The sequence below is a fragment of the Coregonus clupeaformis genome, unplaced genomic scaffold (assembly GCF_020615455.1).
Source record: "Coregonus clupeaformis isolate EN_2021a unplaced genomic scaffold, ASM2061545v1 scaf0064, whole genome shotgun sequence".
Lineage (NCBI taxonomy): Eukaryota > Metazoa > Chordata > Actinopteri > Salmoniformes > Salmonidae > Coregonus > Coregonus clupeaformis.
Window position 1 is genome coordinate 715,001 of NW_025533519.1, and position 27,500 is coordinate 742,500.

At 48.3% G+C, this 27,500-nt stretch overlaps 1 protein-coding gene across 1 annotated transcript in view; it reads right to left on the reverse strand.

The window, feature by feature from the left end:
- Positions 1 to 27,500, reverse strand: part of LOC121556573 (oxysterol-binding protein-related protein 3) — a 164,500-nt gene that overhangs the window by 114,587 nt on the left and 22,413 nt on the right. The window contains 1 exon segment of the mRNA XM_045212917.1: positions 2,240 to 2,389. Coding sequence (XP_045068852.1) covers positions 2,240 to 2,335 — 96 coding nt within the window. The 5' untranslated portion in view covers positions 2,336 to 2,389.

Below are 27,500 nucleotides of genomic sequence, written 5' to 3' on the forward strand. Positions count from 1 at the left end.
AGAGAGAGAGAGAGAGAGAGAGAGAGAGAGAGAGAGGGGGGGTCTTGGGCTGTGTTGTCCATCTATGGGGCATGGTCTCTGGCCACATGGTCCTGACTATCCACACAAGCAGACTGTAATCTTACTGTACTGTTCACAAGCCCTGTCTGACCAACGTGCCTCTGAAGAACACACACCATGGGGCCTACCTAATAACTACCTCAGTAAATAGACTCTACCTTTCCGGTAATAACTACCTCAGTAAATAGACTCTACCTTTCCGGTAATAACTACCTCAGTAAATAGACTCTACCTTTCCTGTAATAACTACCTCAGTAAATAGACTCTACCTTCCGGCAATAACTACCTCAATAAATAGACTCTACCTTTCCGGTAATAACTACCTCAGTAAATAGACTCTACCTTTCCGGTAATAACTACCTCAGTAAATAGACTCTACCTTTCCTGTAATAACTACCTCAGTAAATAGACTCTACCTTTCCTGTAATAACTACCTCAGTAAATAGACTCTACCTTTCCGGTAATAACTACCTCAGTAAATAGACTCTACCTTTCCGGTAATAACTACCTCAGTAAATAGACTCTACCTTTCCGGTAATAACTACCTCAGTAAATAGACTCTACCTTTCCTGTAATAACTACCTCAGTAAATAGACTCTACCTTTCCGGTAATAACTACCTCAATAAATAGACTCTACCTTTCCGGTAATAACTACCTCAGTAAATAGACTCTACCTTTCTGGTAATAACTACCTCAGTAAATAGACTCTACCTTTCCGGTAATAACTACCTCAGTAAATAGACTCTACCTTTCCGGTAATAACTACCTCAGTAAATAGACTCTACCTTTCCTGTAATAACTACCTCCGTAAATAGACTTTACCTTTCCGGTAATAACTACCTCAGTAAATAGACTCTACCTTTCCGGTAATAACTACCTCAATAAATAGACTCTACCTTTCCGGTAATAACTACCTCAGTAAATAGACTCTACCTTTCCGGTAATAACTACCTCAGTAAATAGACTCTACCTTTCCGGTAATAACTACCTCAGTAAATAGACTCTACCTTTCCGGTAATAACTACCTCAATAAATAGACTCTACCTTTCCGGTAATAACTACCTCAGTAAATAGACTCTACCTTTCCGGTAATAACTACCTCAGTAAATAGACTCTACCTTTCCGGTAGAATAGTCAGTGTAGCCATGATTAGCTGTTCAGGAGTCTTATGGCTTGGGGGTAGAAGCTGTTAAGAAGCATTTTGGACCTAGACTTGGCGCTCCGGTACCGCTTGCCGTGTGGTAGCAGAGAGAACAGTCTATTTTTAGGGTGGCTGGAGTCTTTGATAATTTTTAGTGCCTTCCTCTGACACCGCCTGGTATAGAGGTCCTGGATGGTAGGAAGTTTAGCCCCAGTGATGTACTGGGCCGTACGCACTACACTCTGTAGAGCCTTGCGGTTGGAGGCTGGGCAGTTGCCATACCAGGCGGTGATGCAACCAGTCAAGATGCTCTCGATGGTGCAGCTGTATAACTTTTTGAGGATCTGAGGACCCATGCCAATTCTTTTCGTTTCCTGAGGGGGAATAGGCTTTGTCGTGCCCTCTTCACGACTGTCTTGGTGTGTTTGGACCATGATAGTTTGTTGGTGATGTGGACACCAAGGAACTTGAACCGCTCAACCTGTTCCACTACAGCCCCGTCGATGAGAATGGGGGCGTGCTCGGTCCAGTTTTTTTTCCTGTAGTCCACAATCATCTCCTTTGTCTTGATCACGTTGAGGGAGAGGTTGTTATCCTGGCACCACATGGCTAGGTCTCTGACCTCCTCCCTATAGGCTGTCTCATCGTTGTCGGTGATCAGGCCTACCACTGTTGTGTCGTCTGCAAACTTAATGATGGTGTTGGAGTCATGCCTGGCCTTGCTGTAATGGGTGAACAGGGAGTACAGGAGGGGACTGAGCACGCACCCCTGAGGGGCCCATGTGTTATGTGTTGAGGATCAGCGTGGCAGATGTGTTGTTACCTACCCTTACCACCTGGGGGTGGCCCGTCAGGAAGTCCAGGATCCAGTTGCAGAGGGAGGTGTTTAGTCCCAGGGACCTTAGCTTAGTGATGAGCTTTCATTTCCAAACAGAGACATTCCTTACATTCTCTTCCTGATTGGAGATAACTGCAACATTAATGTGTGTGTGTGTGTGTGTGTGTGTGTGTGTGTGTGTGTGTGAGATGGGTGTTACCTGTCGGCTGTCGTGTTTGGAGGAGGAGCTGGTGTTGCTGTGTGAGGGGGAAGAGATCTTGTGAGACATGGCTGAACTCCTCTCCTCTGAGCCCATCTCCCTGCCCCTGCAGGCCAGGCCGTCTCCCTGGGGCTTGGGGCTCCTCTCTCCCTGTAATAGATAGAGAGAGAGAGAGAGAGAGAGAGAGAGAGAGAGAGAGAGAGAGAGAGAGAGAGAGAGAGAGAGAGAGAGAGAGAGAGGAGAGAGAAATAGAGAGAGAGAGAGCGAGAGAGAGAGAGAGAGGCAGAAGGGTATGGGAGAGTGACAAAGAGAGATATTTTGGATCTTGAGAAACCCTTAATTGGTACCATTTAGCTAATAACTACTGTACATACATAGCAAACTCAAATGCCCCAAAAAGGTCAACGTTAAAGAGAGAGTGCACATATCAGATGAAGGGAGAACTGAAGTCATAAAAAGCTTTGAAGCTACTTTGTCTCACTGGAAACCACAACCACTCTGAGAGAGAGAGAGAGAGTTGTTGTTCAGACAGAGTGCTTCCTGTCCCAAATGGCACCCTATTCCCCACGTTGTGCACTACGTTTGACCAGAGGGTCAAAAGAGAATAGGTGGCCATTTGGGACGAAACCTGTGATTCACTGTGCTAGTCATGGTCCAATTATGGACTGTCAACATTCATCAACATACAGTGTGATGAACAGACACTTGTGCACCATATATTAAAGTAAAATATAATCAAATATTCATGAGCAATAATTACTGCATGTTCATACAGGATAGTGGTGAATAAATATCAGATCACACACTGACTGGCACATGCAACTAAAGTGAAAAATAGAGTACTGTCTTTGGTGGGTATCAGCATATGAGCTTCACAGTGTGTGTGTTAGTGGAGTTCCAATCAATCCCAGTGGAGTTCCAATCAACCTTAGTTGAGTTCCAATCAATATCAATGGAATTCCAATCAATCTCAGTGGAATTCCAATCAATATCAGTGGAGTCACAATCAATCTCACTGGAGTTACAATCAACCCCAGTGGAGTTCCAATCAATCTCAGTGGAGTTCCAATCAATTTCAGTGGAGTTCCAATCAATCTCAGTGGAGTTCCAATCAATATCAATGGAGTTCCAATCAATCTCAGTGGAATTCCAATCAATATCAGTGGAGTTCCAATCAATATCAGTGGAGTTACAATCAATCTCACTCGAGTTACAATCAACCCCAGTGGAGTTACAATCACTCTCAGTGGAGTTGCAATCAATCTCACTGGAATTCCAATCAACCCCAGTGGAGTTCCAATCAATCTTAGTGGAGTTCCAATCAACCCCAGTGGAGTTGCAATCAATCTCAGTGGAGTTCCAATCAATCTCAGTGGAGTTCCAATCAACCCCAGTGGAGTTACAATCAATCTCACTGGAGTTACAATCAACCCCAGTGGAGTTCCAATCAATCCCAGTGGAGTTCCAATCAACCTTAGTTGAGTTCCAATCAATATCAATGGAATTCCAATCAATCTCAGTGGAATTCCAATCAATATCAGTGGAGTCACAATCAATCTCACTGGAGTTACAATCAACCCCAGTGGAGTTCCAATCAATCTCAGTGGAGTTCCAATCAATTTCAGTGGAGTTCCAATCAATCTCAGTGGAGTTCCAATCAATATCAATGGAGTTCCAATCAATCTCAGTGGAATTCCAATCAATATCAGTGGAGTTCCAATCAATATCAGTGGAGTTACAATCAATCTCACTCGAGTTACAATCAACCCCAGTGGAGTTACAATCACTCTCAGTGGAGTTGCAATCAATCTCACTGGAATTCCAATCAACCCCAGTGGAGTTCCAATCAATCTTAGTGGAGTTCCAATCAACCCCAGTGGAGTTGCAATCAATCTCAGTGGAGTTCCAATCAATCTCAGTGGAGTTCCAATCAACCCCAGTGGAGTTACAATCAATCTCACTGGAGTTACAATCAACCCCAGTGGAGTTCCAATCAATCTCAGTGGAGTTGCAATCAATCTCAGTGGAGTTCCAATCAATCTTAGTGGAGTTCCAATCAATTTCAGTGGAGTTCCAATCAATATCAGTGGAGTTACAATCAATCTCACTCGAGTTACAATCAACCCCAGTGGAGTTACAATCACTCTCAGTGGAGTTGCAATCAATCTCAGTGGAGTTCCAATCTATCTTAGTGGAGTTCCAATCAATTTCAGTGGAGTTCCAATCAATCTCAGTGGAGTTCCAATCAATCTCACTGGAATTCCAATCAACCCCAGTGGAGTTCCAATCAATCTTAGTGGAGTTCCAATCAACCCCAGTGGAGTTGCAATCAATCTCAGTGGAGTTCCAATCAATCTCAGTGGAGTTCCAATCAACCCCAGTGGAGTTCCAATCAATATCAGTGGAGTTACAATCAATCTCACTGGAGTTACAATCAACCCCAGTGGAGTTCCAATCAATCTCAGTGGAGTTGCAATCAATCTCAGTGGAGTTCCAATCAATCTTAGTGGAGTTCCAATCAATTTCAGTGGAGTTCCAATCAATCCCAGTGGAGTTCATATAGGCTAGATGTGTAAGTGTGTTAGTCCTGTGTGTTCCAGCAGATAGTGCTGCGGATCCCGGCACACGTCCTGTATAGCCTCGGCTACCAGAGAAAGACAGCATGGGTTAGAATACAACCCACTGGCCTTCTGACTCATAATCTCTGCTACCTTTCCTGTCCCCTCTTCACTGTCCTCTCTTCACTGTCACCTCTTCACTGTCACCTCTTCACTGTCCTCTCTTCACTGTCCCCTCTTCAGTGTCCCATCTCAATCAACAACAACCCCCCAAAAAAGTATTATATATATACACTACCGTTCAAAAGTTTGGGGTCACTTAGAAATGTCCTTGTTTTCAAAAGAAAATCTAATTTTTTGTTCATTAAAATAACATCAAATTGATCAGAAATACAGTGTAGACATTGTTAATGTTGTAAATGGCTATTGTACCTGGAAACGGCTGATTTTAAATGGAATATCTACATAGGCGTACAGAGGCCCATTATCAGCAACCATCAGTCCTGTGTTCCAATGGCACGTTGTGTTTGCTAATCCAGGTTTATCATTTTAAAAGGCAAATTGATCATTAGAAAACCCTTTTGCAATTATGTTAGCACAGCTGATGTTCCCATAGAGATTTACCGTATACTGTATTATATATAATATAGGTTATATAATAGGTTTTAATTCTGTGGGTAATCCTCTCCCAAAGTATACATACAGCATTATACAGCATCTCCCACCAGTCCCAGCCTCATACCAGCCCAACCCAGTCCAGTCCATTCCATTCCAGTCCAGTCCAGTCCAGTCCAGTCCAGTCTCCCATCAGTCATGCAGTATGTGGGGCTGCTACTCTGATACACACCAATATTAATCACATTAACCAGCTTCCTCCTCCTCTGTTTAATGCCTAGTAGGCTACAGTCTCGGGGGTTTCACAGACAATGGGTCTACCGGTCACCTGAAACCCCCCAACTCCAATCTCCTACAGTCTCCAGTCTGGTAAATGCAGTATGTGGCACTGCTACAGAGCACTGATACACACCAAGGTTAATCACATTACCCAGGCCGCATCCAGAAACACTCTGCTTCCTCCTCCGCTGCTTAATGCCTAGGAGGCTACAGTCTCTGGGGTTTCACAGGCAATGAACCTGCCGGTCACCTGACACCCCCTGCCTGTCCCTGTCCTGTAGCCAAACACAGGCTCATTCTCCACTCTCCCATCTCTCTCTCTCACACACACACAAACACACACACACACATTTCCTATCTCAGCTTACCAGGCTTTGCTCCCTGGTCTCCCCTTTCCGCCTGGTCTCCACTCCAGCCCTGGCCCTAACCCTGGCCCTGGCCCTAACCCTAACCCTGGCCCTTACCCTGGCAGAGAGCTGTGTCCACAACCATCAGGCCCAGAATTAGGCCGATACCCGCTAATTATCAAAATCCAGAAAAGAGCCGTTAATTCTATAACCACTTAAGAGGAAGCTCTTCCCAAACCTTCTATAACAAAGCCATCACCTACAAAGAGATGAACCTGGAGAAGAGTCCCCTAAGTAACCTGGTCCTGGGGCTCTGTTCACAAACACAAACAGACCCCACAGAGCCTCAGGACAACAATAACAACACAATTAGACCCAAACAAATCATGAGAAAACAAAAAGAGAATTACTTGACACATTGGAAAGAATTAACCAAAAAACAGAGCAAACTAGAATGCTATTTGGCTCTAAACAGAGAGTACACGTTTATATTTTAGTCATTTAGCCGAAACTCTTATCCAGAGCGACTTACAGTTAGTGAGTGCATACATTATTTTTTTCATTATTATTATTTTTTTCATACCCCCCATGGGAATCGAACCCACAACCCTGGCGTTGTAAACGCCATGCTCTACCAACTGAGCTACATCCCTGCCGGCCATTCCCTCCCCTACCCTGGACGACGCTGGGCCAATTGTGCGCCGCCCCATGGGTCTCCCGGTCGCGGCCGGCTATGACAGAGCCTGGATTCAAACCAGGATCTCTAGTGGCACAGCTATCACTGCAATGCAGTGCCTTAGACCACTGCGCCACTCAGTGGCAGAATACCTGCCCACTGTGACTGACCCAAACTTAAGGAAAGCTTTGACTATGTACAGACTCAGTGAGCATAACCTTGCTATTGAGAAAGGCTGCTGTAGGCAGACCTGGCTCTCAAGAGAAGACAGGCTATGTGCACACTGCCCACAAAATGAGGTGGAAACTGAGCTGCACTTCCTAACCTCCTGTCAAATGTATGACCATATTAGAGACACATATTTCCCTCAGATTACAGAGATCCACAAAGAATTCGAAAACAAACCCAATTTTGATAAACTCCCTTATCTACTGGGTGAAAAACCAGTGTGCCATCACAGCAGCAAGATATGTGACCTGTTGCCACAAGAAAATGGCAACCAGTGAAGAACAAACACCATTGTAAATACAACCCATATTTATGTTTATTTATTTTCCCATTTGTACTTTAGCTATTTGCACATCATTATAACACTGTACATAGCCATAATATGACATTTGAAATGTCTTTATTCTTTTGGAACTTCTGAGTGTAATGTTTACTGTTAATATTTATTGTTTATTTCACTTTTGTTTACTATCTAGAGAGAGAGAGAGAGAGAGATAGAGAGAGAGACAGAGAGAGAGACAGAGAGAGACAGAGAGAGACAGAGAGAGAGAGAGAGAGAGAGAGAGAGAGAGAGAGAGAGAGAGAGAGAGAGAGAGAGAGAGAGAGAGAGAGAGAGAGAGAGAGAGAGAGAGAGAGAGAGAGAGAGAGAGAGAGAGAGAGAGAGAGAGAGAGAGAGAGAGTGCTTTCCTTTGTCTTCTCTTTCCTCTGCCAGCCAACTCAGTGAGTCTAAAGCCCCATTTATACCTGCTACGGACATGCATCCTTTGTCCTGATCTTGTCCACATTCTGATTGTGCCCACATGTTTAGACAGGTGTAGAGGATTAAAAGACGCATTGTGATCTGATTGTGATCAGATCTTCCTGACCACCTCCGGAGGTAGTCAGACACGCATTTTCTGGATATCTTCCAAGTGTAGACGGATATGGACACTGAAACCATTTAAATCATAATTATTCTGATTCTACAATCATTGACTTATGGCATCAATGTGTCTTAATAAATACATTTACATACATGGAGGGAGCAGGATATTTGGTGAAAATGCAGACACAGTGGACAGATAAGAGTCACATTTTACTACCATGTGTAGATGCAACGGCTACAATGTGGTCCAATCAGAATGTGAAGGGAGGGAAACACCTTTATCTTCACCACTAAAGTTAGTTCTACTGAAATTCCTTCTAGGAACAATAAAGTTATTATATTCTTTTAAATTCTAAAGAGAGCTTTTTTTTCTGAATACCTGTCCTGTCCAGGAACAAACGTAGGGCCTTAGTTATAGTTTTAAAATTGAAGGTCCAGAGTTTCGTCTGGTGAGGTTGTTGTTCGGGGAAAACTCATTCATGAGACAGTCAGCCACTGATAGTGTTGTAGTGGGAGGCTATGACGGTTTCCTATCGTACATGTTTTCCATTTTATCTGCTAGAGATACTTAACAGTCAGTCAATGCTGTAGGGGAATAAATTGTCCTTTTAGCTCAGTCTGAGTGGTTTGACATGGATCGTTTCAAAGCAGAAGTGCTCTACTTTATCAGGAACATGATGGGTGGTCTACCACATGGAAGTGATACTTCCACTCCAACCCCCTCCTCATAGTGTCTGATCCTACAGCCCTTCCTTACTTTGATGAGCACTGCTGTAATGGCTGAAAGCCATGGTTGTAAAATGAGTAGATGCTGATAAGCAGTGAGTGGGTGGGGAAGAGAGGGGGGATGATGGAGTAGAGAGGAGGGCAAAGATGGGGAAGAGAGGGGGAGGATGGGGAAGAGAGGGGGAGGATGGGGAAGAGAGGGGGGATGATGGGGAAGAGAGGGGGAGGATGGGGAAGAGAGGGGGAGGATGGGGAAGAGAGGGGGATGATGGGGAAGAGAGGGTGAGGATGGGGGAAGAGAGGGAGGATGGGGAAGAGAGGGGGATGATGGGGAAGAGAGGGGAGGATGGGAAGAGAGGGGGAGGATGGGGAAGAGAGGGGGATGATGGGGAAGAGAGGGGGATGATGGGGAAGAGAGGGGGAGGATGGGGAAGAGAGGGGGATGATGGAGAAGAGAGGGGGGAGGATGGGGAAGAGAGGGGGCTGATGGAGAAGAGAGGGGGGATGATGGGGAAGAGAGGGGGGAGGATGGGGAAGAGAGGGGAGGATGGGGAAGAGAGGGGGATGATGGGGAAGAGAGGGGGAGGATGGAAGAGAGGGGATGATGGAGAAGAGAGGGGGGAGGATGGGGGAGAGAGGGGGAGGATGGGGAAGAGAGGGGGTGATGGAGAAGAGAGGGGGGAGAATGGGGCAGAGAGGGGGGATGATGGGGGCAGAGAGGGGGGATGATGGGGAAGAGAGGGGGAGGATGGGGAAGAGAGGGGGAGATGGGAGGATGGGGAAGAGAGGGAGATGGGAGGATGGGGAAGAGAGGGGGAGGATGGGGAAGAGAGGAGGGAGATGGGAGGATGGGGAAGAGAGGGGAGATGGGAGGATGGGGGAAGAGAGGGGGAGAATGGGGAAGAGAGGGGGGATGATGGGGGAAGAGAGGGGGAGGATGGGGAAGAGAGTGGGGATGATGGGGAAGAGAGGGGGGTGATGGGGAAGAGAGGGAGGATGATGTGGAAGAGAGGGGAGGATGGGGAAGAGAGGGGGGAGATGGGAGGATGGGGAAGAGAGGGGAGATGGGAGGATGGGGAAGAGAGGGGAGGATGGGGAAGAGAGGGAGATGGGAGGATGGGGAAGAGAGGGAGATGGGAGGATGGGGAAGAGAGGGGGATGATGGGGAAGAGGGGGTGATGATGGGGGAAGAGAGGGGAGATGGGGAAGATGGGAGGATGGGGAAGACAGGGGAGATGGGAGGATGGGGAAGAGAGGGGAGATGGGAGGATGGGGAAGAGAGGGGGAGGATGGGGAAGAGAGGGGGGATGATGGGGAAGAGAGGGGAGGATGGGGAAGAGGGGGGAGGATGGGGAAGAGAGGGGGGATGATGGGGAAGAGAGAGGGGAGGATGGGGAAGAGAGAGGGGAGATGGGGAAGAGAGGGGGATGGGGAAGAGAGGGGAGATGGGAAGATGGGGAAGAGAGGGGAGATGGGAGGATGGGGAAGAGAGGGGAGATGGGGAAGAGAGGGGAGATGGGAGGATGGGGAAGAGAGGGGAGATGGGATGATGGGGAAGAGAGGGAAAATGGGAAGATAGGGAAGAGAGGGGAGATGGGAGGATGGGGAAGAGAGGGGAGATGGGAGGATGGGGAAGAGAGTGGAGATAGGAAGATGCGGAAGCGAGAGGAGATGGGAGGATGGGGAAGAGAGGGGAGATGGGAAGATAGGGAAGAGAGGGGAGATGGGAGGATGGGGAAGAGAAGGGAAATGGGGAAGATAGGAAGAGAGGGGAGATGGGAGGATGGGGAAGAGAGGGGAGATAGGAGGATGGGGAAGAGAGGGGAGGTGGGAGGATGGGGAAGAGAGGGGAGATGGGGAAGAGAGGGGGAGGATGGGGAAGAGAGGGGGAGATGGGAGGATGGGGAAGAGAGGGGGAGATGGGAGGATGGGGAAGATAGGGGGAGGATGGGGACGGGGGGATGTTGGGGAAGAGAGGGAGATGGGGAAGAGAGGGGGGAGATGGGAGGATGGGGAAGAGAGGGAGATGGGAGGATGGGGAAGAGAGGGGAAATGGGAGGATGGGGAAGAGAGGGGAAATGGGAGGATGGGGAAGAGAGGGGGATATGGGAGGATGGGGAAGAGAGGGGAGATGGGGAAGAGAGGGGAGATGGGAGGATGGGGAAGAGAGGGGAGATGGGATGATGGGGAAGAGAGGGAAAATGGGAAGATAGGGAAGAGAGGGGAGATGGGAGGATGGGGAAGAGAGGGGGAGATGGGAGGATGGGGAAGAGAGTGGAGATGGGAAGATGCGGAAGAGAGAGGAGATGGGAGGATGGGGGAAGAGAGGGAGATGGGAAGATGGGGAAGAGAGGGGAGATGGGAGGATGGGGAAGAGAAGGAAATGGGAAGATAGGGAAGAGAGGGGAGATGGGTGGATGGGGAAGAGAGGGGAGATAGGAGGATGGGGGAAGAGAGGGAGTTGGGAGGATGGGGAAGAGAGGGGAGATGGGGAATAGAGGGGGAGGATGGGGAAGAGAGGGGAGATGGGAGGATGGGGAAGAGAGGGGGAGATGGGAGGATGGGGAAGATAGGGGGAGGATGGGGAAGGGGTGGGGGGAAAGAGGGGGAGGATGGGGAAGAGAGGGAGATGGGGGATGGGTAAGAGAGGGAGATGGGAGGATGGGGAAGAGAGGGAGAGGATGGGGAAGAGAGGGGGATGATGGGGAAGAGAGGGGAGAGAATGGGGAAGAGAGGGGGGAGGATGGGAAAGAGAGGGGGAGGATGGGGAAGAGAGGGGGGATGATGGGGAAGAGAGGGGGAGGATGGGGAAGAGAGGGAGATGGGGGATGGGTAAGAGAGGGGAGATGGGAGGATGGGGAAGAGAGGGAGGATGGGGAAGAGAGGGGGGGTGATGGGGAAGAGAAGGGAGAGAATGGGGAAGAGAGGGGGGAGGATGGGGAAGAGAGGGGGGAGGATGGGGAAGAGAGGGGGGATGATGGGGAAGAGAAGGGGGATGATGGGGAAAAGTTGGGGATGATGGGGAAGAGAGGGGGGAGGATGGGGAAGAGAGGGGGGAGGATGGGGAAGAGAGGGGAAAGGATGGGGGAGAGGGGGAGGATGGGGAAGAGAGGGGGGAGGATGGGGAAGAGAGGGGGGAAGATGGGGAAGAGAGGGGGATGATGGGGAAAAGTGGGGATGATGGGGAAGAGAGGGGGATGATGGGGAAGAGAGGGGGAGGATGGGGAAGAGAGGGGGGATGATGGGGAAGAGAGGGGGAGGATGGGGAAGAGAGGGGGAGATGGGAGGATGGGGAAGAGCGGGAAGATGGGAGGATGGGGAAGAGAGGGGGAGATGGGAAGATGGGGAAGAGAGGGGAGATGGGAGGATGGGGAAGAGAGGGGAGATGGGAAGATGGGGAAGAGAGGGGAGATGGGAGGATGGGGAAGAGAGGGGAGATGGGGAAGAGAGGGAGATGGGAGGATGGGGAAGAGAGGAGATGGGAAGATGGGGAAGAGAGGGGAGATGGGAGATGGGAGGATGGGGAAGAGAGGGGAGATGGGAGGATGGGGAAGAGAGGTGAGATGGGAAGATGGGGAAGAGAGGGGAGGATGGGGAAGAGATGGGGAGGATGGGGAAGAGAGGGGGAGGATGGGGAAGAGAGGGGGAGGATGGGGTAGAGAGGGGGAGGATGGGGAAGAGAGGGGAGATTGAAGGAGGGAGGAGGGAGGGAGGGAGGGAGGGAGGGAGGGAGGGAGGAGGGAGGGAGGAGGGAGGGAGGGAGGAAGAGAGAGGAAATGGGAGGATGGGAAGAGAGGGGAAATGGGAGGATGGGGAAGAGAGGGGATATGGGAGGATGGGAAGAGAGGGGAGATGGGGAAGAGAGGGGAGATGGGAGGATGGGGAAGAGAGGGGAGATGGGATGATGGGGAAGAGAGGGAAAATGGGAAGATAGGGAAGAGAGGGGAGATGGGAGGATGGGGAAGAGAGGGGAGATGGGAGGATGGGGAAGAGAGTGGAGATGGGAAGATGCGGAAGAGAGAGGAGATGGGAGGATGGGGAAGAGAGGGGAGATGGGAAGATGGGGAAGAGAGGGGAGATGGGAGGATGGGGAAGAGAAGGGAAATGGGAAGATAGGGAAGAGAGGGGAGATGGGTGGATGGGGAAGAGAGGGGAGATAGGAGGATGGGGAAGAGAGGGTAGATGGGAGGATGGGGAAGAGAGGGGAGATGGGGAATAGAGGGGGAGGATGGGGAAGAGAGGGGGAGATGGGAGGATGGGGAAGAGAGGGGGAGATGGGAGGATGGGGAAGATAGGAGGGAGGATGGGGGAAGGGGGGTAGGATGGGGAAAAAGGGGGGAGGATGGGGAAGAGAGGGGGAGGATGGGGGAAGAGAGGGGAGATGGGGGATGGGTAAGAGAGGGGAGATGGGAGGATGGGGAAGAGAGGGAGAGGATGGGGAAGAGAGGGGGGATGATGGGGAAGAGAGGGGAGAGAATGGGGAAGAGAGGGGGGAGGATGGGAAAGAGAGGGGGGAGGATGGGGAAGAGAGGGGGGATGATGGGGAAGAGAGGGGGGAGGATGGGGAAGAGAGGGGGAGGATGGGGAAGAGAGGGGGAGGATGGGGAAGAGAGGGGAGATGGGGGATGGGTAAGAGAGGGAGATGGGAGGATGGGGAAGAGAGGGAGGATGGGGAAGAGAGAGGGGGATGATGGGGAAGAGAAGGAGAGAATGGGGAAGAGAGGGGGAGGATGGGGAAGAGAGGGGGGAGGATGGGGAAGAGAGGGGGGATGATGGGGAAAAGTGGGGATGATGGGGAAAGAGAGGGGGAGGATGGGGAAGAGAGGGGGAGGATGGGGAAGAGAGGGGGAGGATGGGGAGAGGGGGAGGATGGGGAATAGAGGGGGAGGATGGGGAAGAGAGGGGGGATGATGGGGAAGAGAGGGGGGATGATGGGGAAAAGTGGGGTTGATGGGGAAGAGAGGGGGATGATGGGGAAGAGAGGGGGAGGATGGGGAAGAGAGGGGGAGATGGGAGGATGGGGAAGAGCGGGAGATGGGAGGATGGGGAAGAGAGAGGGAGGATGGGGAAGAGAGGGGGAGATGGGAAGATGGGGAAGAGAGGGAGATGGGAGGATGGGGAAGAGAGGGGAGATGGGAAGATGGGGAAGAGAGGGAGATGGGAGGATGGGGGAAGAGAGGGGAGATGGGGAAGAGAGGGAGATGGGAGGATGGGGAAGAGAGGAGATGGGAAGATGGGGAAGAGAGGGAGATGGGAGATGGGAGATGGGAGGATGGGGAAGAGAGGGGGAGGATGGGGAAGAGATGGGGAGGATGGGGAAGAGAGGGGGAGGATGGGGAAGAGAGGGGGGAGGATGGGGTAGAGAGGGGGAGGATGGGGAAGAGAGGGGAGATTGGAAGGAGGGAGGGAGGGAGGGAGGGAGGGAGGGAGGGAGGGAGGGAGGGAGGGAGGGAGGGAGGGAGGGGAAGAGAGAGGGAGGGAGGGGAAGAGAGAGGGAGGGAGGGAGGGGAAGAGAGGGATTACATGAACATTGCCCCCCCCACACACACACACACACACACACACACACACACACACACTTAGACATGGCCTGGCATTGTGTGTCTTCCACAATGGATAGAACAACCAGATGACATGACAATCCTACCTGATGAACTGTCTCTTCTACTGTAACTAAGACAATCGTACCTGATGAACTGTCTCTTCTACTGTAACTAAGACAATCCTACCTGATGAGCTGTCTCTACTACTGTAACTAAGACAATCCTACCTGATGAGCTGTCTACAACTGTAACTAAGACAATCCTACCTGATGAGCTGTCTACTAATGTAACTTAGACAATCCTACCTGATGAGCTGTCTACTACTATAACTAAGACAATCCTACCTGATGAGCTGTCTACTACTGTAACTAAGACAATCCTACCTGATGAGCTGTCTCTACTACTGTAACTAAGACAATCCTACCTGATGAGCTGTCTACTACTGTAACTAAGACAATCCTACCTGATGAGCTATCTCTACTACTGTAACTAAGACAATCCTACCTGATGAGCTGTCTACTACTGTTTCTAAGACAATCCTACCTGATGAGCTGTCTACAACTGTAACTAAGACAATCCTACCTGATGAGCTGTCTACTACTGTAACTAAGACAATCCTACCTGATGAGCTGTCTACTACTGTAACTAAGACAATCCTACCTGATGAGCTATCTCTACTACTGTAACTAAGACAATCCTACCTGATGAGCTGTCTACTACTGTAACTAAGACAATCCTACCTGATGAGCTGTCTACTACGGTAACTAAGACAATCCTACCTGATGAGCTATCTCTACTACTGTAACTAAGACAATCCTACCTGATGAGCTGTCTACTACTGTTTCTAAGACAATCCTACCTGATGAGCTGTCTACAACTGTAACTAAGACAATCCTACCTGATGAGCTGTCTACTACTGTAACTAAGACAATCCTACCTGATGAGCTGTCTACTACTGTAACTAAGACAATCCTACCTGATGAGCTATCTCTACTACTGTAACTAAGACAATCCTACCTGATGAGCTGTCTACTACTGTAACTAAGACAATCCTACCTGATGAGCTGGCTACTACTGTAACTAAGACAATCCTACCTGATGAGCTGTCTACTACTGTAACTAAGACAATCCTACCTGATGAGCTGTCTACTACTGTAACTAAGACAATCCTACCTGATGAGCTGTCTACTACTGTAACTAAGACAATCCTACCTGATGAGCTCCCTACTACTGTAACTAAGACAATCCTACCTGATGAGCTTTCTCTACTACTGTAACTAAGACAATCCTACCCGATGAGCTGTCTACTACTGTAACTAAGACAATCCTACCTGATGAGCTATCTCTACTACTGTAACTAAGACAATTCTACCTGATGAGCTCTCTCTACTACTGTAACTAAGACAATCCTACCTGATGAGCTATCTCTACTACTGTAACTAAGACAATGCTACCTGATGAGCTATCTCTACTACTGTAACTAAGACAATCCTACCTGATGAGCTGTCTACTACTGTAACTAAGACAATCCTACCTGATGAGCTGTCTACTACTGTAACTAAGACAATCCTACCTGATGAGCTATCTCTACTACTGTAACTAAGACAATACTACCTGATGAGCTCTCTCTACTACTGTAACTAAGACAATCCTACCTGATGAGCTCTCTCTACTACTGTAACTAAGACAATCCTACCTGATGAGCTGTCTACTACTGTAACTAAGACAATCCTACCTGATGAGCTGTCTACTACTGTATCTAAGACAATCCTACCTGATGAGCTGTCTACTACTGTAACTAATACAATCCTACCTGATGAGCTATCTACTACTGTAATTAAGACAATCCTACCTGATGAGCTGTCTCTACTACTGTAACTAAGACAATCCTACCTGATGAGCTGTCTACTACTGTAACTAAGACAATCCTACCTGATGAGCTGTCTCTACTACTGTAACTAAGACAATCCTACCTGATGAGCTGTGTACAACTGTAACTAAGACAATCCTACCTGATGAGCTGTCTACTACTGTAACTAAGACAATCCTACCTGATGAGCTATCTCTACTACTGTAACTAAGACAATCCTACCTGATGAGCTATCTCTACTACTGTAACTAAGACAATCCTACCTGATGAGCTGTGTCCAACTGTAACTAAGACAATCCTACCTGATGAGCTGTCTACTACTGTAACTAAGACAATCCTACCTGATGAGCTATCTCTACTACTGTAACTAAGACAATCCTACCTGATGAGCTATCTCTACTACTGTAACTAAGACAATCCTACCTGATGAGCTGTGTACAACTGTAACTAAGACAATCCTACCTGATGAGCTGTCTACTACTGTAACTAAGACAATCCTACCTGATGAGCTATCTCTACTACTGTAACTAATACAATCCTACCTGATGAGCTGGCTACTACTGTAACTAAGACAATCCTACCTGATGAGCTGTCTACTACTGTAACTAAGACAATCCTACCTGATGAGCTATCTCTTCTACTGTAACTAAGACAATCCTACCTGATGAGCTATCTCTACTACTGTAACTAAGACAATCCTACCTGATGAGCTGTCTACTACTGTAACTAAGACAATCCTACCTGATGAGCTATCTCTACTACTGTAACTATGACAATCCTACCTGATGAGCTATCTCTACTACTGTAACTAAGACAATCCTACCTGATGAGCTGTGTACAACTGTAATTAAGAGAATCCTACCTGATGAGCTGTCTACTACTGTAACTAAGACAATCCTACCTGATGAGCTGTCTACTACTGTAACTAAGACAATCCTACCTGATGAGCTGTCTACTACTGTAACTAAGACAATCCTACCTGATGAGCTGGCTACTACTGTAACTAAGACAATCCTACCTGATGAGCTGTCTCTACTACTGTAACTAAGACAATCCTACCTGATGAGCTGTCTACTACTCTAACTAAGACAATCCTACCTGATGAGCTGTCTACTACTGTAACTAATACAATCCTACCTGATGAGCTATCTACTACTGTAACTAAGACAATCCTACCTGATGAGCTGTCTCTACTACTGTAACTAAGACAATCCTACCTGATGAGCTGTCTACTACTGTAACTAAGACAATCCTACCTGATGAGCTGTCTCTACTACTGTAACTAAGACAATCCTACCTGATGAGCTGTGTACAACTGTAACTAAGACAATCCTACCTGATGAGCTGTCTACTACTGTAACTAAGACAATCCTACCTGATGAGCTATCTCTACTACTGTAACTAAGACAATCCTACCTGATGAGCTATCTCTACTACTGTAACTAAGACAATCCTACCTGATGAGCTGTGTACAACTGTAACTAAGACAATCCTACCTGATGAGCTGTCTACTACTGTAACTAAGACAATCCTACCTGATGAGCTATCTCTACTACTGTAACTAAGACAATCCTACCTGATGAGCTATCTCTACTACTGTAACTAAGACAATCCTACCTGATGAGCTGTGTACAACTGTAACTAAGACAATCCTACCTGATGAGCTGTCTACTACTGTAACTAAGACAATCCTACCTGATGAGCTGTCTACTACTGTAACTAAGACAATCCTACCTGATGAGCTATCTCTACTACTGTAACTAATACAATCCTACCTGATGAGCTGGCTACTACTGTAACTAAGACAATCCTACCTGATGAGCTGTCTACTACTGTAACTAAGACAATCCTACCTGATGAGCTATCTCTTCTACTGTAACTAAGACAATCCTACCTGATGAGCTATCTCTACTACTGTAACTAAGACAATCCTACCTGATGAGCTGTCTACTACTGTAACTAAGACAATCCTACCTGATGAGCTATCTCTACTACTGTAACTATGACAATCCTACCTGATGAGCTATCTCTACTACTGTAACTAAGACAATCCTACCTGATGAGCTGTGTACAACTGTAATTAAGAGAATCCTACCTGATGAGCTGTCTACTACTGTAACTAAGACAATCCTACCTGATGAGCTGTCTACTACTGTAACTAAGACAATCCTACCTGATGAGCTGTCTACTACTGTAACTAAGACAATCCTACCTGATGAGCTGTCTACTACTGTAACTAAGACAATCCTACCTGATGAGCTGTCTACTACTGTAACTAAGACAATCCTACCTGATGAGCTGTCTACTACTGTAGCTAAGACAATCACACACACACACACATACGTTCCTTTGAAAGCATCTCTCTGTCATCATACAATTCCCGCTTGCTTCCATAAATAACCACACAATGCCTGGCCTCACAGCGCGTCGGGAAGGTGACTAACGTGTGGAGAATATTCCAGTAAAACAAGGGAGCACTGTCGCACGGCCTCTGTGACCATGAGCACATGCGCACACACAGACACACACACTCCCCACCCCCCATGGTGCCACAGATTAATCATGTAAAGGTCTTCCCTGAGCAATAGAAAAGCCTCCATCTGAAAGGTGTGAAATAGGAGATCAAGAAGGAATAGGAGGAGTTCAAGGAGGGATAGGAGGACCACTGTCTCCCGAGTGGCGCAGTGGTCTAAGGCACTGCATCGCAGTGCTAGCTGTGCCACTAGAGATCCTGGTTCGTATCCAGGCTCTGTCGTAGCCGGCCGCGACCGGGAGACCCATGCGACGGCGCACAATTGGCCCAGCGTCGTCCAGGGTAGGGGAGGGAATGGCCGACAGGGATGTAGCTCAGTTGGTAGAGCATGGCGTTTGCAACGCCAGGGTTGTGGGTTTGATTCCCAGGGGGGGCCAGTATGAAAAAAATATATTAAAAAAATAATGAATGCACTCACTAACTGTAAGTCGCTCTGGATAAGAGCGTCTGCTAAATGACTAAAATGTAAAATGAGATCAAGGAGGAATAGGAGGAGATCAAGGAGGAATAGGAGGAGGAGATCAAGAAGGAATAGGAGGAGGAGATCAAGGAGGAATAGGAGGAGGAGATCAAGGAGGAATAGGAGGAGGATATCAAGAAGGAATAGGAGAAGGAGATCAAGGAGGAATAGGAGGAGATCAAGGAGGAATAGGAGGAGGAGATCAATAAGGAATAGGAGGAGGAGATCAAGAAGGAACAGGAGGAGGAGATCAAGGAGGAATAGGAGGAGGAGATCAATAAGGAATAGGAGGAGGAGATCAAGAAGGAACAGGAGGAGGAGATCAAGGAGGAATAGGAGGAGGAGATCAAGAAGGAATAGGAGGAGGAGATCAAGGAGGAATAGGAGGAGGAGATCAAGAAGGAATAGGAGAAGGAGATCAAGGAGGAATAGGAGGAGGATATCAATAAGGAATAGGAGGAGGAGATCAAGAAGGAACAGGAGGAGGAGATCAAGGAGGAATAGGAGGAGATCAATAAGGAATAGGAGGAGGAGATCAAGGAGGAATAGGAGGAGGAGATCAAGAAGGAATAGGAGGAGATCAAGGAGGAATAGGAGGAGGAGATCAAGAAGGAATAGGAGAAGGAGATCAAGGAGGAATAGGAGGAGGATATCAATAAGGAATAGGAGGAGGAGATCAAGAAGGAACAGGAGGATGAGATCAAGGTAGAGGAGGAAGGAGGAAACACTTAACTGAATGAAAGTGTGTGTGTGTGTGTGTGTGTGTGTGTGTGTGTGTGTGTGTGTGTGTGTGTGTGTGTGTGTGTGTGTGTGTGTGTGTGTGTGTGTGTGTGTGTGTGTGTGTGTGTGTGTGTGTGTGTGTGTATGCTGTGTATCACCAGCCAGCCAGCACACCATTCCTGATCAATGCCATTGCACAAGATCTGGGCCGTACTCACTGTTCATTATCAACACCATTCCACAAGATCTGGGCCCGTATTCACAAAGCGTCTCAGAGTAGGAGTACTAATGTAGGACCAGGTCCTCCCTCTTATTCATTGGGATTTAAAAGGCGTTGTGAATACGGGCTTCTCCTCCAAGTATGTATCTAGCCTAGTGTCTGACTAATAACACACTACAGATAGAAATATGGTGGATCCCACAGCAGATAAAGTGCACATGATGTCTGCGTCCCAAATGGCACCTTATTCCCTTCATAGTGCACTACTTTTGACCAGGGACCACAGGGAACAGGGTGCCAATGGGTGATTCATGTGAAATCAGCCAGCGAGCTTTAATGAGATGTCGGATTAGCGGCTCTGTGGAGGGAGATGTCTAACGACACACACACTAACCAACAGAATCTCATTATTCTGCCCTTATTGTCACTCACTCAGCAACGCCTCCCTCCATGTTGTGGTTTTTGGCAAAAACATTTTGAAGGCTCGCTCAGCCCCTCTGATCACCACAGGCCTAAGATGGAGGGTTGGAGGGAGTGTGGAGGGGTTGTGATGGTCTGTGGAGGGGTGTGCGGTAGCGAGGGTCTCTTGGATTGGATGACTAGCCCTTAGTGTAAGAGAGGGCCAAACTGACTGGGGCCAAACCAGACTTAGAGCAGTGAATGGGCTGGGGCCAAACTGACTGGGGCCAAACCAGACTTAGAGCAGTGAAGGGGGCTAAGCCAAAGTCTTACAGATGAATGGTTTCTTTCCTCCCCTAAAAATAGCCTGTTCTACATGTTAAGTAAACAGTAGTGCACTAAATAGGGAATAGGGTGTCATTTGGGACGCAGCCAATGTTAAGTAAAGACGCCTGGTTGTTGTTGGCACTGGACCCATAACAATCTAGTTAGAGATCATCTACCCAGAAACAAAACAACACATTCAACATCCGACTTTGTGATTCAGACCAGAAAGTTATTCTATGCTCAAAAGTAAATGCTTCATCACGTTTTAAAAAGGTTGCTCTAGTCTGGTGAAGACTAGACAAGCACAAGTGGTGTTGCCTTCCACGGCACACGCTCAGTACTATAGGCATGTGTCCAAAAGTGGGCTGTTTCAGTCTGTTTTGTAGTATGCAACACCCAGCCTATGACTCACAGAAACACACATCTCAGAGAAGAACCACCACAGAACAGCACTCCAGGGAAACAGAGTGGTGTTTACAAAAATGACAGGGCTTAAGCTCTGAAGGCAGCTGCTGCTCCGCTATTACGTGCAACAGTTCCAGGGATGTCAAATACTATACTCCCACTATGAAGACACTGTGAAAAGAGAGTTCCAGGGATGTCAAATACTATACTCCCACTCTGAAGACACTGTGAGAAGAGAGTTTCAGGGATGTCAAATACTATACTCCCACTCTGAAGACACTGTGAGAAATAAAAACAGCAGCAGGGTTCACTTAGTGACTTTTGAGGTAAAACCACTTTCAAAATTGACTCACAACACTTTCAGAGGAAAAACACTTATACAGTTGCTTTCACGAGAGAGAGAGAGAGAGAGAGAGAGAGAGAGAGAGAGAGAGAGAGAGATACAGGAAGTGACCTATTTCAAATCAAATCATCAAAATCAAATCAAATCTTATTTGTCACATGCTTCGTAGACATGCTTTCTTACGGGTCCTTAAGACAAAGTTAAAACATTTAATAAAAAATATAAATAGTGACACGAGGAAAGAATACACAGTGAAAAACAATAACAAGTAAAAAATAACATGCTATTGTCACGCCCTGACCTATAGAACTCTAGTTAGTTTGGTCAGGGTGTGCATGTTTAGTATCTATGTTAAGTTTTAGGTATTGGTTTTCTATGTTTGGCCGGGTGTGATTCCCAATCAGAGACAGCTGTCGCTCGTTGTCTCTGATTGGGGATCATACTTAGGTAGCCCAGTTGCCTACTATGTTTGTGGGATCTTGTTCCGTGTATAGGCTTGTATGGTGTTTAGCCTGAGGACTTCACATTTTGTTGTTTTTGTTCGTGTGTTTATTTTATAAATAAACATGTATGCATTTCACGCTGCGCCTTGGTCTGACCCGTCCTTCAATGTCAGTGACAGCTATATACAGGGAGTAAAAAATAACATGGCTATATACAGGGAGTACCAGTACTGAGTTGATTGAAGCCTCCCGAGTGGCGCAGTGGTCTAAGGCACTGCATCTGTGCCACTACAGATCCTGGTTCGAATCCAGGCTCTGTCGTAGCCGGCCGCGACCGGGAGACCCATGGGGAGGCGCACAATTGGCCCAGGGTAGGGGAGGGAATGGCCGGCAGGGATGTAGCTCAGTTGGTAGAGCATGGCGTTTGCAACGCCAGGGTTGTGGGTTCGATTCCCATGGGGGTCTGGTACCAGCGCTATAGGATCACAAGATAAGACACATAACCCTAAGTCATCCTGTGCGTCTATCGACAGCTATGTCTTTTTGACGTGAAATGTTTCCCTTAGCTATCCGGCTGGCCTGCTGATGGAAGACAATCCCCGGGGCCAAAATGTAAACTGATCTTCAGATTACAGTTTCAACACAGCCTGTATATGGTGGACAGAATTAACCCCATGCACAGGGTTTGTCCCAAATGGCACCCTATTCCCTATATAGTGCAATACTTTTGACTAGAGCCCTATGGTCTGAATAGGATGTCATTTGGGACGCAACCACTCGTCTCCAGTAGGAGACAGAAGGATTTAGACTTGCGTTTTATGACGGGACTCCCATCGTGACTCTAGCCGGTAAAACTGATCAGAAGAGGTCCGGATTTGTTGTTGTCTATCGTTGGGACACACTGGATATCCCATTAGCTACCATCTAGCTGCTCCCACTTTAATAACACTGGATATCCATTAGTTACCATGACGCTCTTTTATACTGGCCCCCGTGGGAATCGAACCCATAATCCTGCCGTTGCAAGCGCCATGCTCTACCAACTGAGCTACACGGGCCCACAATATCCCATTAGCTTCCATCTAACTGTTACCACAATTAAAAAATAATGTATGCACTCACTAACTCTGGATAAGAGCGTCTGCTAAATGACTAAAATGTAATGTGCAGAATAAATACGATGTAAATGCAGGTAGTCCGGGTAGCCATTTGATTAGCTAGCTTGCCATGCGGTATCAAAGAAAACAGTCTATGGCTTGGGTGGCTGGAGTCTTTGACGCTTTTTGGGGCCTTCCTCTGACACCGCCTGGTATAGAGGTCCTGGATGGCAGGGAGCTCGGCCCCAGTGATGTACTGGGCCGTACTCACCACCCTCTGTAGCGCCTTGCGGTCGGAGGCCAAGCAGTTGCCGTACCAAGCAGTGAAGCAGCCAGTCAAGATGCTCTCAGTGGGGCAGTTGCATAACTTTTTGAGGATCTGAGGGCCCATGCCAAATCTTTTCAGCCTCCTGAGGGGGAAGAGGCGCTGTCGTGCCCTCTTCACAACTGTGTTGGTGTGTGTGGACCATGTTAATTCCTTAGTGATATGGACACCAAGGAACTTGAAGTTCTCGACCCGCTCCACTACAGCCCCGTCGATGTGGATGGGGGCGTTCTCGCCCCTCCGTTTCCTGTAGTCCACGATCAGCTCCTTCGTGTTGCTGAAGTTGAGGTAGAGGTTGTTGTTCTGGAACCACACTGCCAGGTCTCTGACCGCCTCCCTATAGGCTGCCTCATCGTCGTTGGTGATCAGTCCTACCACCATCGTGTCTGATGGTGTTGGAGTCGTGCGCGGCCACGGGCACAATACAGGAGGGGACTAGGCACACACCCCTGAGGGGCCCCCGTGTTGATGGTCAGTGTGGTGGATGTGTTGTTGCCTACCCTCACCCCTGAGGGGCCCCCGTGTTGATGGTCAGTGTGGTGGATGTGTTGTTGCCTACCCTCACCCCTGAGGGGGCCCCCGTGTTGATGGTCAGTGTGGTGGATGTGTTGTTGCCTACCCTCACCCCTGAGGGGCCCCCGTGTTGATGGTCAGTGTGGTGGATGTGTTGTTGCCTACCCTCACCCCTGAGGGGCCCCCGTGTTGATGGTCAGTGTGGTGGATGTGTTGTTGCCTACCCTCACCCCTGAGGGGCCCCCGTGTTGATGGTCAGTGTGGTGGATGTGTTGTTGCCTACCCTCACCCCTGAAGGGGCCCCGTGTTGATGGTCAGTGTGGTGGATGTGTTGTTGCCTACCCTCACCCCTGAGGGGCCCCCGTGTTGATGGTCAGTGTGGTGGATGTGTTGTTGCCTACCCTCACCCCTGAGGGGCCCCCCGTGTTGATGGTCAGTGTGGTGGATGTGTTGTTGCCTACCCTCACCCCTGAGGGGCCCCGTGTTGATGGTCAGTGTGGTGGATGTGTTGTTGCCTACCCTCACCCCTGAGGGGCCCCGTGTTGATGGTCAGTGTGGTGGATGTGTTGTTGCCTACCCTCACCCCTGAGGGGCCCCGTGTTGATGGTCAGTGTGGTGGATGTGTTGTTGCCTACCCTCACCCCTGAGGGGCCCCCGTGTTGATGGTCAGTGTGGTGGATGTGTTGTTGCCTACCCTCACCCCTGAGGGGCCCCCGTGTTGATGGTCAGTGTGGTGGATGTGTTGTTGCCTACCCTCACCCCTGAGGGGCCCCCGTGTTGATGGTCAGTGTGGTGGATGTGTTGTTGCCTACCCTCACCCCTGAGGGGCCCCCGTGTTGATGGTCAGTGTGGTGGATGTGTTGTTGCCTACCCTCACCCACGAGGAGCGCCCCATCAGGAAGTCCAGCACTCAGTTGCAGAGGAAGGTGTTCAATCCCAGGGACCTGAGCTTGGTGATAAGCTTGGAGGGTACTATGGTGTTGAATGCTGAGCTGTAGTCAATGAACAGCATCCTTACATAGGTGTTCCCTTAGTCCAGCTGGGTGAGGGCAGTGTGGATGTAATAAAGATTGCGTCATCTGTGGATCTGTTGGGGCGGTATGCAAATTGGAGTGGGTCCAGGGTGTCTGGGATGAAGGTGTTGATGTGAGCCATGACCAGCCTTTCAAAGCATTTCATTTCTACAGATGTGATTCCTACGGGGCCATAGTCATTTAGGCAGGTTATCTTGGCGTTCTTGGACCACAGGAGAGAGGACCACAGGATTACTGCCAATATGAAGTTGTTGAATCTGAACTGACCATGATTAGGACAAGCCCTCTACATAGCTAAGTAAAGCACAATGTCAACTTCTGTAGAATGACAGTAAATAGATTGTGGTGTTGTTTCCAATAATTGCTGGCTCACAATGCCTTTCAGGCTCGAAGCTTGATCAGGCCATAAAGAATTACAAAGAACTACAAAGGGGACGGTGGCCCACACATTTCCAATTCATGTAAGACTAGATCACTCAAGAGCTTTACAGCCAAGCTTACAAGAATACTTCAGTTTCAGGACGCGAGGAAAGGAAAGCACAGCGATAAAAAATAGATGACCTCCGATCCATATATAACTTCTCAGAGAGTTCTTGTGTCGTAATGTTGACTGCAGTATTTAAACACTATCATCGTAATGTTGACTGCATTATTTAAACACCATCATTTTACTGACTGTCTGAGAAAGAAGGGAGTTTTCCATCCACTACAGACTGACACTGGAGGGGACATTCCAATGCAGCTAGATTGGTTCCAAATGGCACCCTATTCCCTACATAGTGCACTACTTTTGACCAGGGCTCTTTTAATGAGTTTAAAATCACCAGAATCCAGGGATAATTCTCCACTGGGGAAAAAAGTAACTTAAGGAGCTTATGTGCTTTACACAAGGTGTGAAATGTTCCCTCAGGACTACATGTAATCCTTGATGAAACGGTATTGTCAAAATGAAAGGAATTCAATTGAAATGGAAATTTCCTCAAAGAGGCCAACTAGCCTTAGGCCTTTATATACGGTCTTGTAAGACGTGAGGACAATTAAAAACAGAAACATGGGTGGCTGGCAGGCTGCAGCATTCACCAAGGCTGACAGACACGTTTGTCGTGGTAACTAACCACCTTGGCAACATCCCAAATGGCACCATCCCAAATGGCACCCTATTACCTATCTAGTGCCCATAGGGCTCTGGACAAAAGTAGGGCACTATAAAAGGAATAGGGTGCTATTTGGGACACAGCCCTTATCTCTGAAAGCTCATCTGTCTACTAACAAAGCTATAGGGGAGGAGGAATACAAGACAAAGCTATAGGGGAGGAGGAATACAAGACAAAGCTATAGGGGAGGAGGAATACAAGACACAGCTATAGGGGAGGAGGAATACAAGACACAGCTATAGGGGAGGAGGAATACAAGACACAGCTATAGAGGAGGAGGAATACAAGACAAAGCTATAGGGGAGGAGGAATACAAGACACAGCTATAGAGGAGGAGGAATACAAGACACAGCTATAGGGGAGGAGGAATACAAGACACAGCTATAGGGGAGGAGGAATACAAGACACAGCTATAGGGGGAGGAGGAATACAAGACACAGCTATAGAGGAGGAGGAATACAAGACAAAGCTATAGGGGAGGAGGAATACAAGACACAGCTATAGAGGAGGAGGAATACAAGACAAAGCTATAGGGGAGGAGGAATACAAGACAAAGCTATAGGGGAGGAGGAATACAAGACACAGCTATAGAGGAGGAGGAATACAAGACACAGCTATAGAGGAGGAGGAATACAAGACACAGCTATAGAGGAGGAGGAATACAAGACACAGCTATAGAGGAGGAGGAATACAAGACACAGCTATAGAGGAGGAGGAATACAAGACAAAGCTATAGGGGAGGAGGAATACAAGACACAGCTATAGGGGAGGAGGAATACAAGACACAGCTATAGATGAGGAGCGATACAAGACACAGCTATAGATGAGGAGCGATACAAGACACAGCTATAGAGGAGGAGGAATACAAGACAAAGCTATGGAGGAGGAGGAGGAGGAGGAGGAGGAGGAGGAAGAGGAGGAGGAGGAGGAGGAGAAGGATGAGGAGGGATACAAGACAAAGCTATAGAGGAGGAAGAGGAGGAGGAGGGATACAAAACAAAGCTATAGAGGAGGAGGAGGAGGAGGAGGAGGAGGAGGAGGAGGAGGAGGAGGAGGAGGAGGAGGAGGAGGAGGAGAAGGAGGAGGAGGGATACAAGACACTCTCAGACCAGAGACCACTATCTGTATCTGCATAATAACTGGACGGAAAGCTTTCCTAAATACAGCTGTGACTGGTCTGGAACCAGAGCTATAGGATCACAGCTGTGACTGGTCTGGAACCAGAGCTATAGGATCACAGCTGTGACTGGTCTGGTACCAGAGCTATAGGATAACAGCTGTGACTGGTCTGGTACCAGAGCTATAGGATCACAGCTGTGACTGGTCTGATACTAGAGCTATAGGATCACAGTTGTGACTGGTCTGGTACCAGAGCTATAGGATCACATCTGTGACTGGTCTGGTACCAGAGCTATAGGATCACAGCTGTGACTGGTCTGGTACCAGAGCTATAGGATCACAGCTGTGACTGGTCTGGTACCAGAGCTATAGGATAACAGCTGTGACTGGTCTGGTACCAGAGCTATAGGATCACAGCTGTGACTGGTCTGGTACCAGAGCTGTGCTGGTCTGGTACCAGAG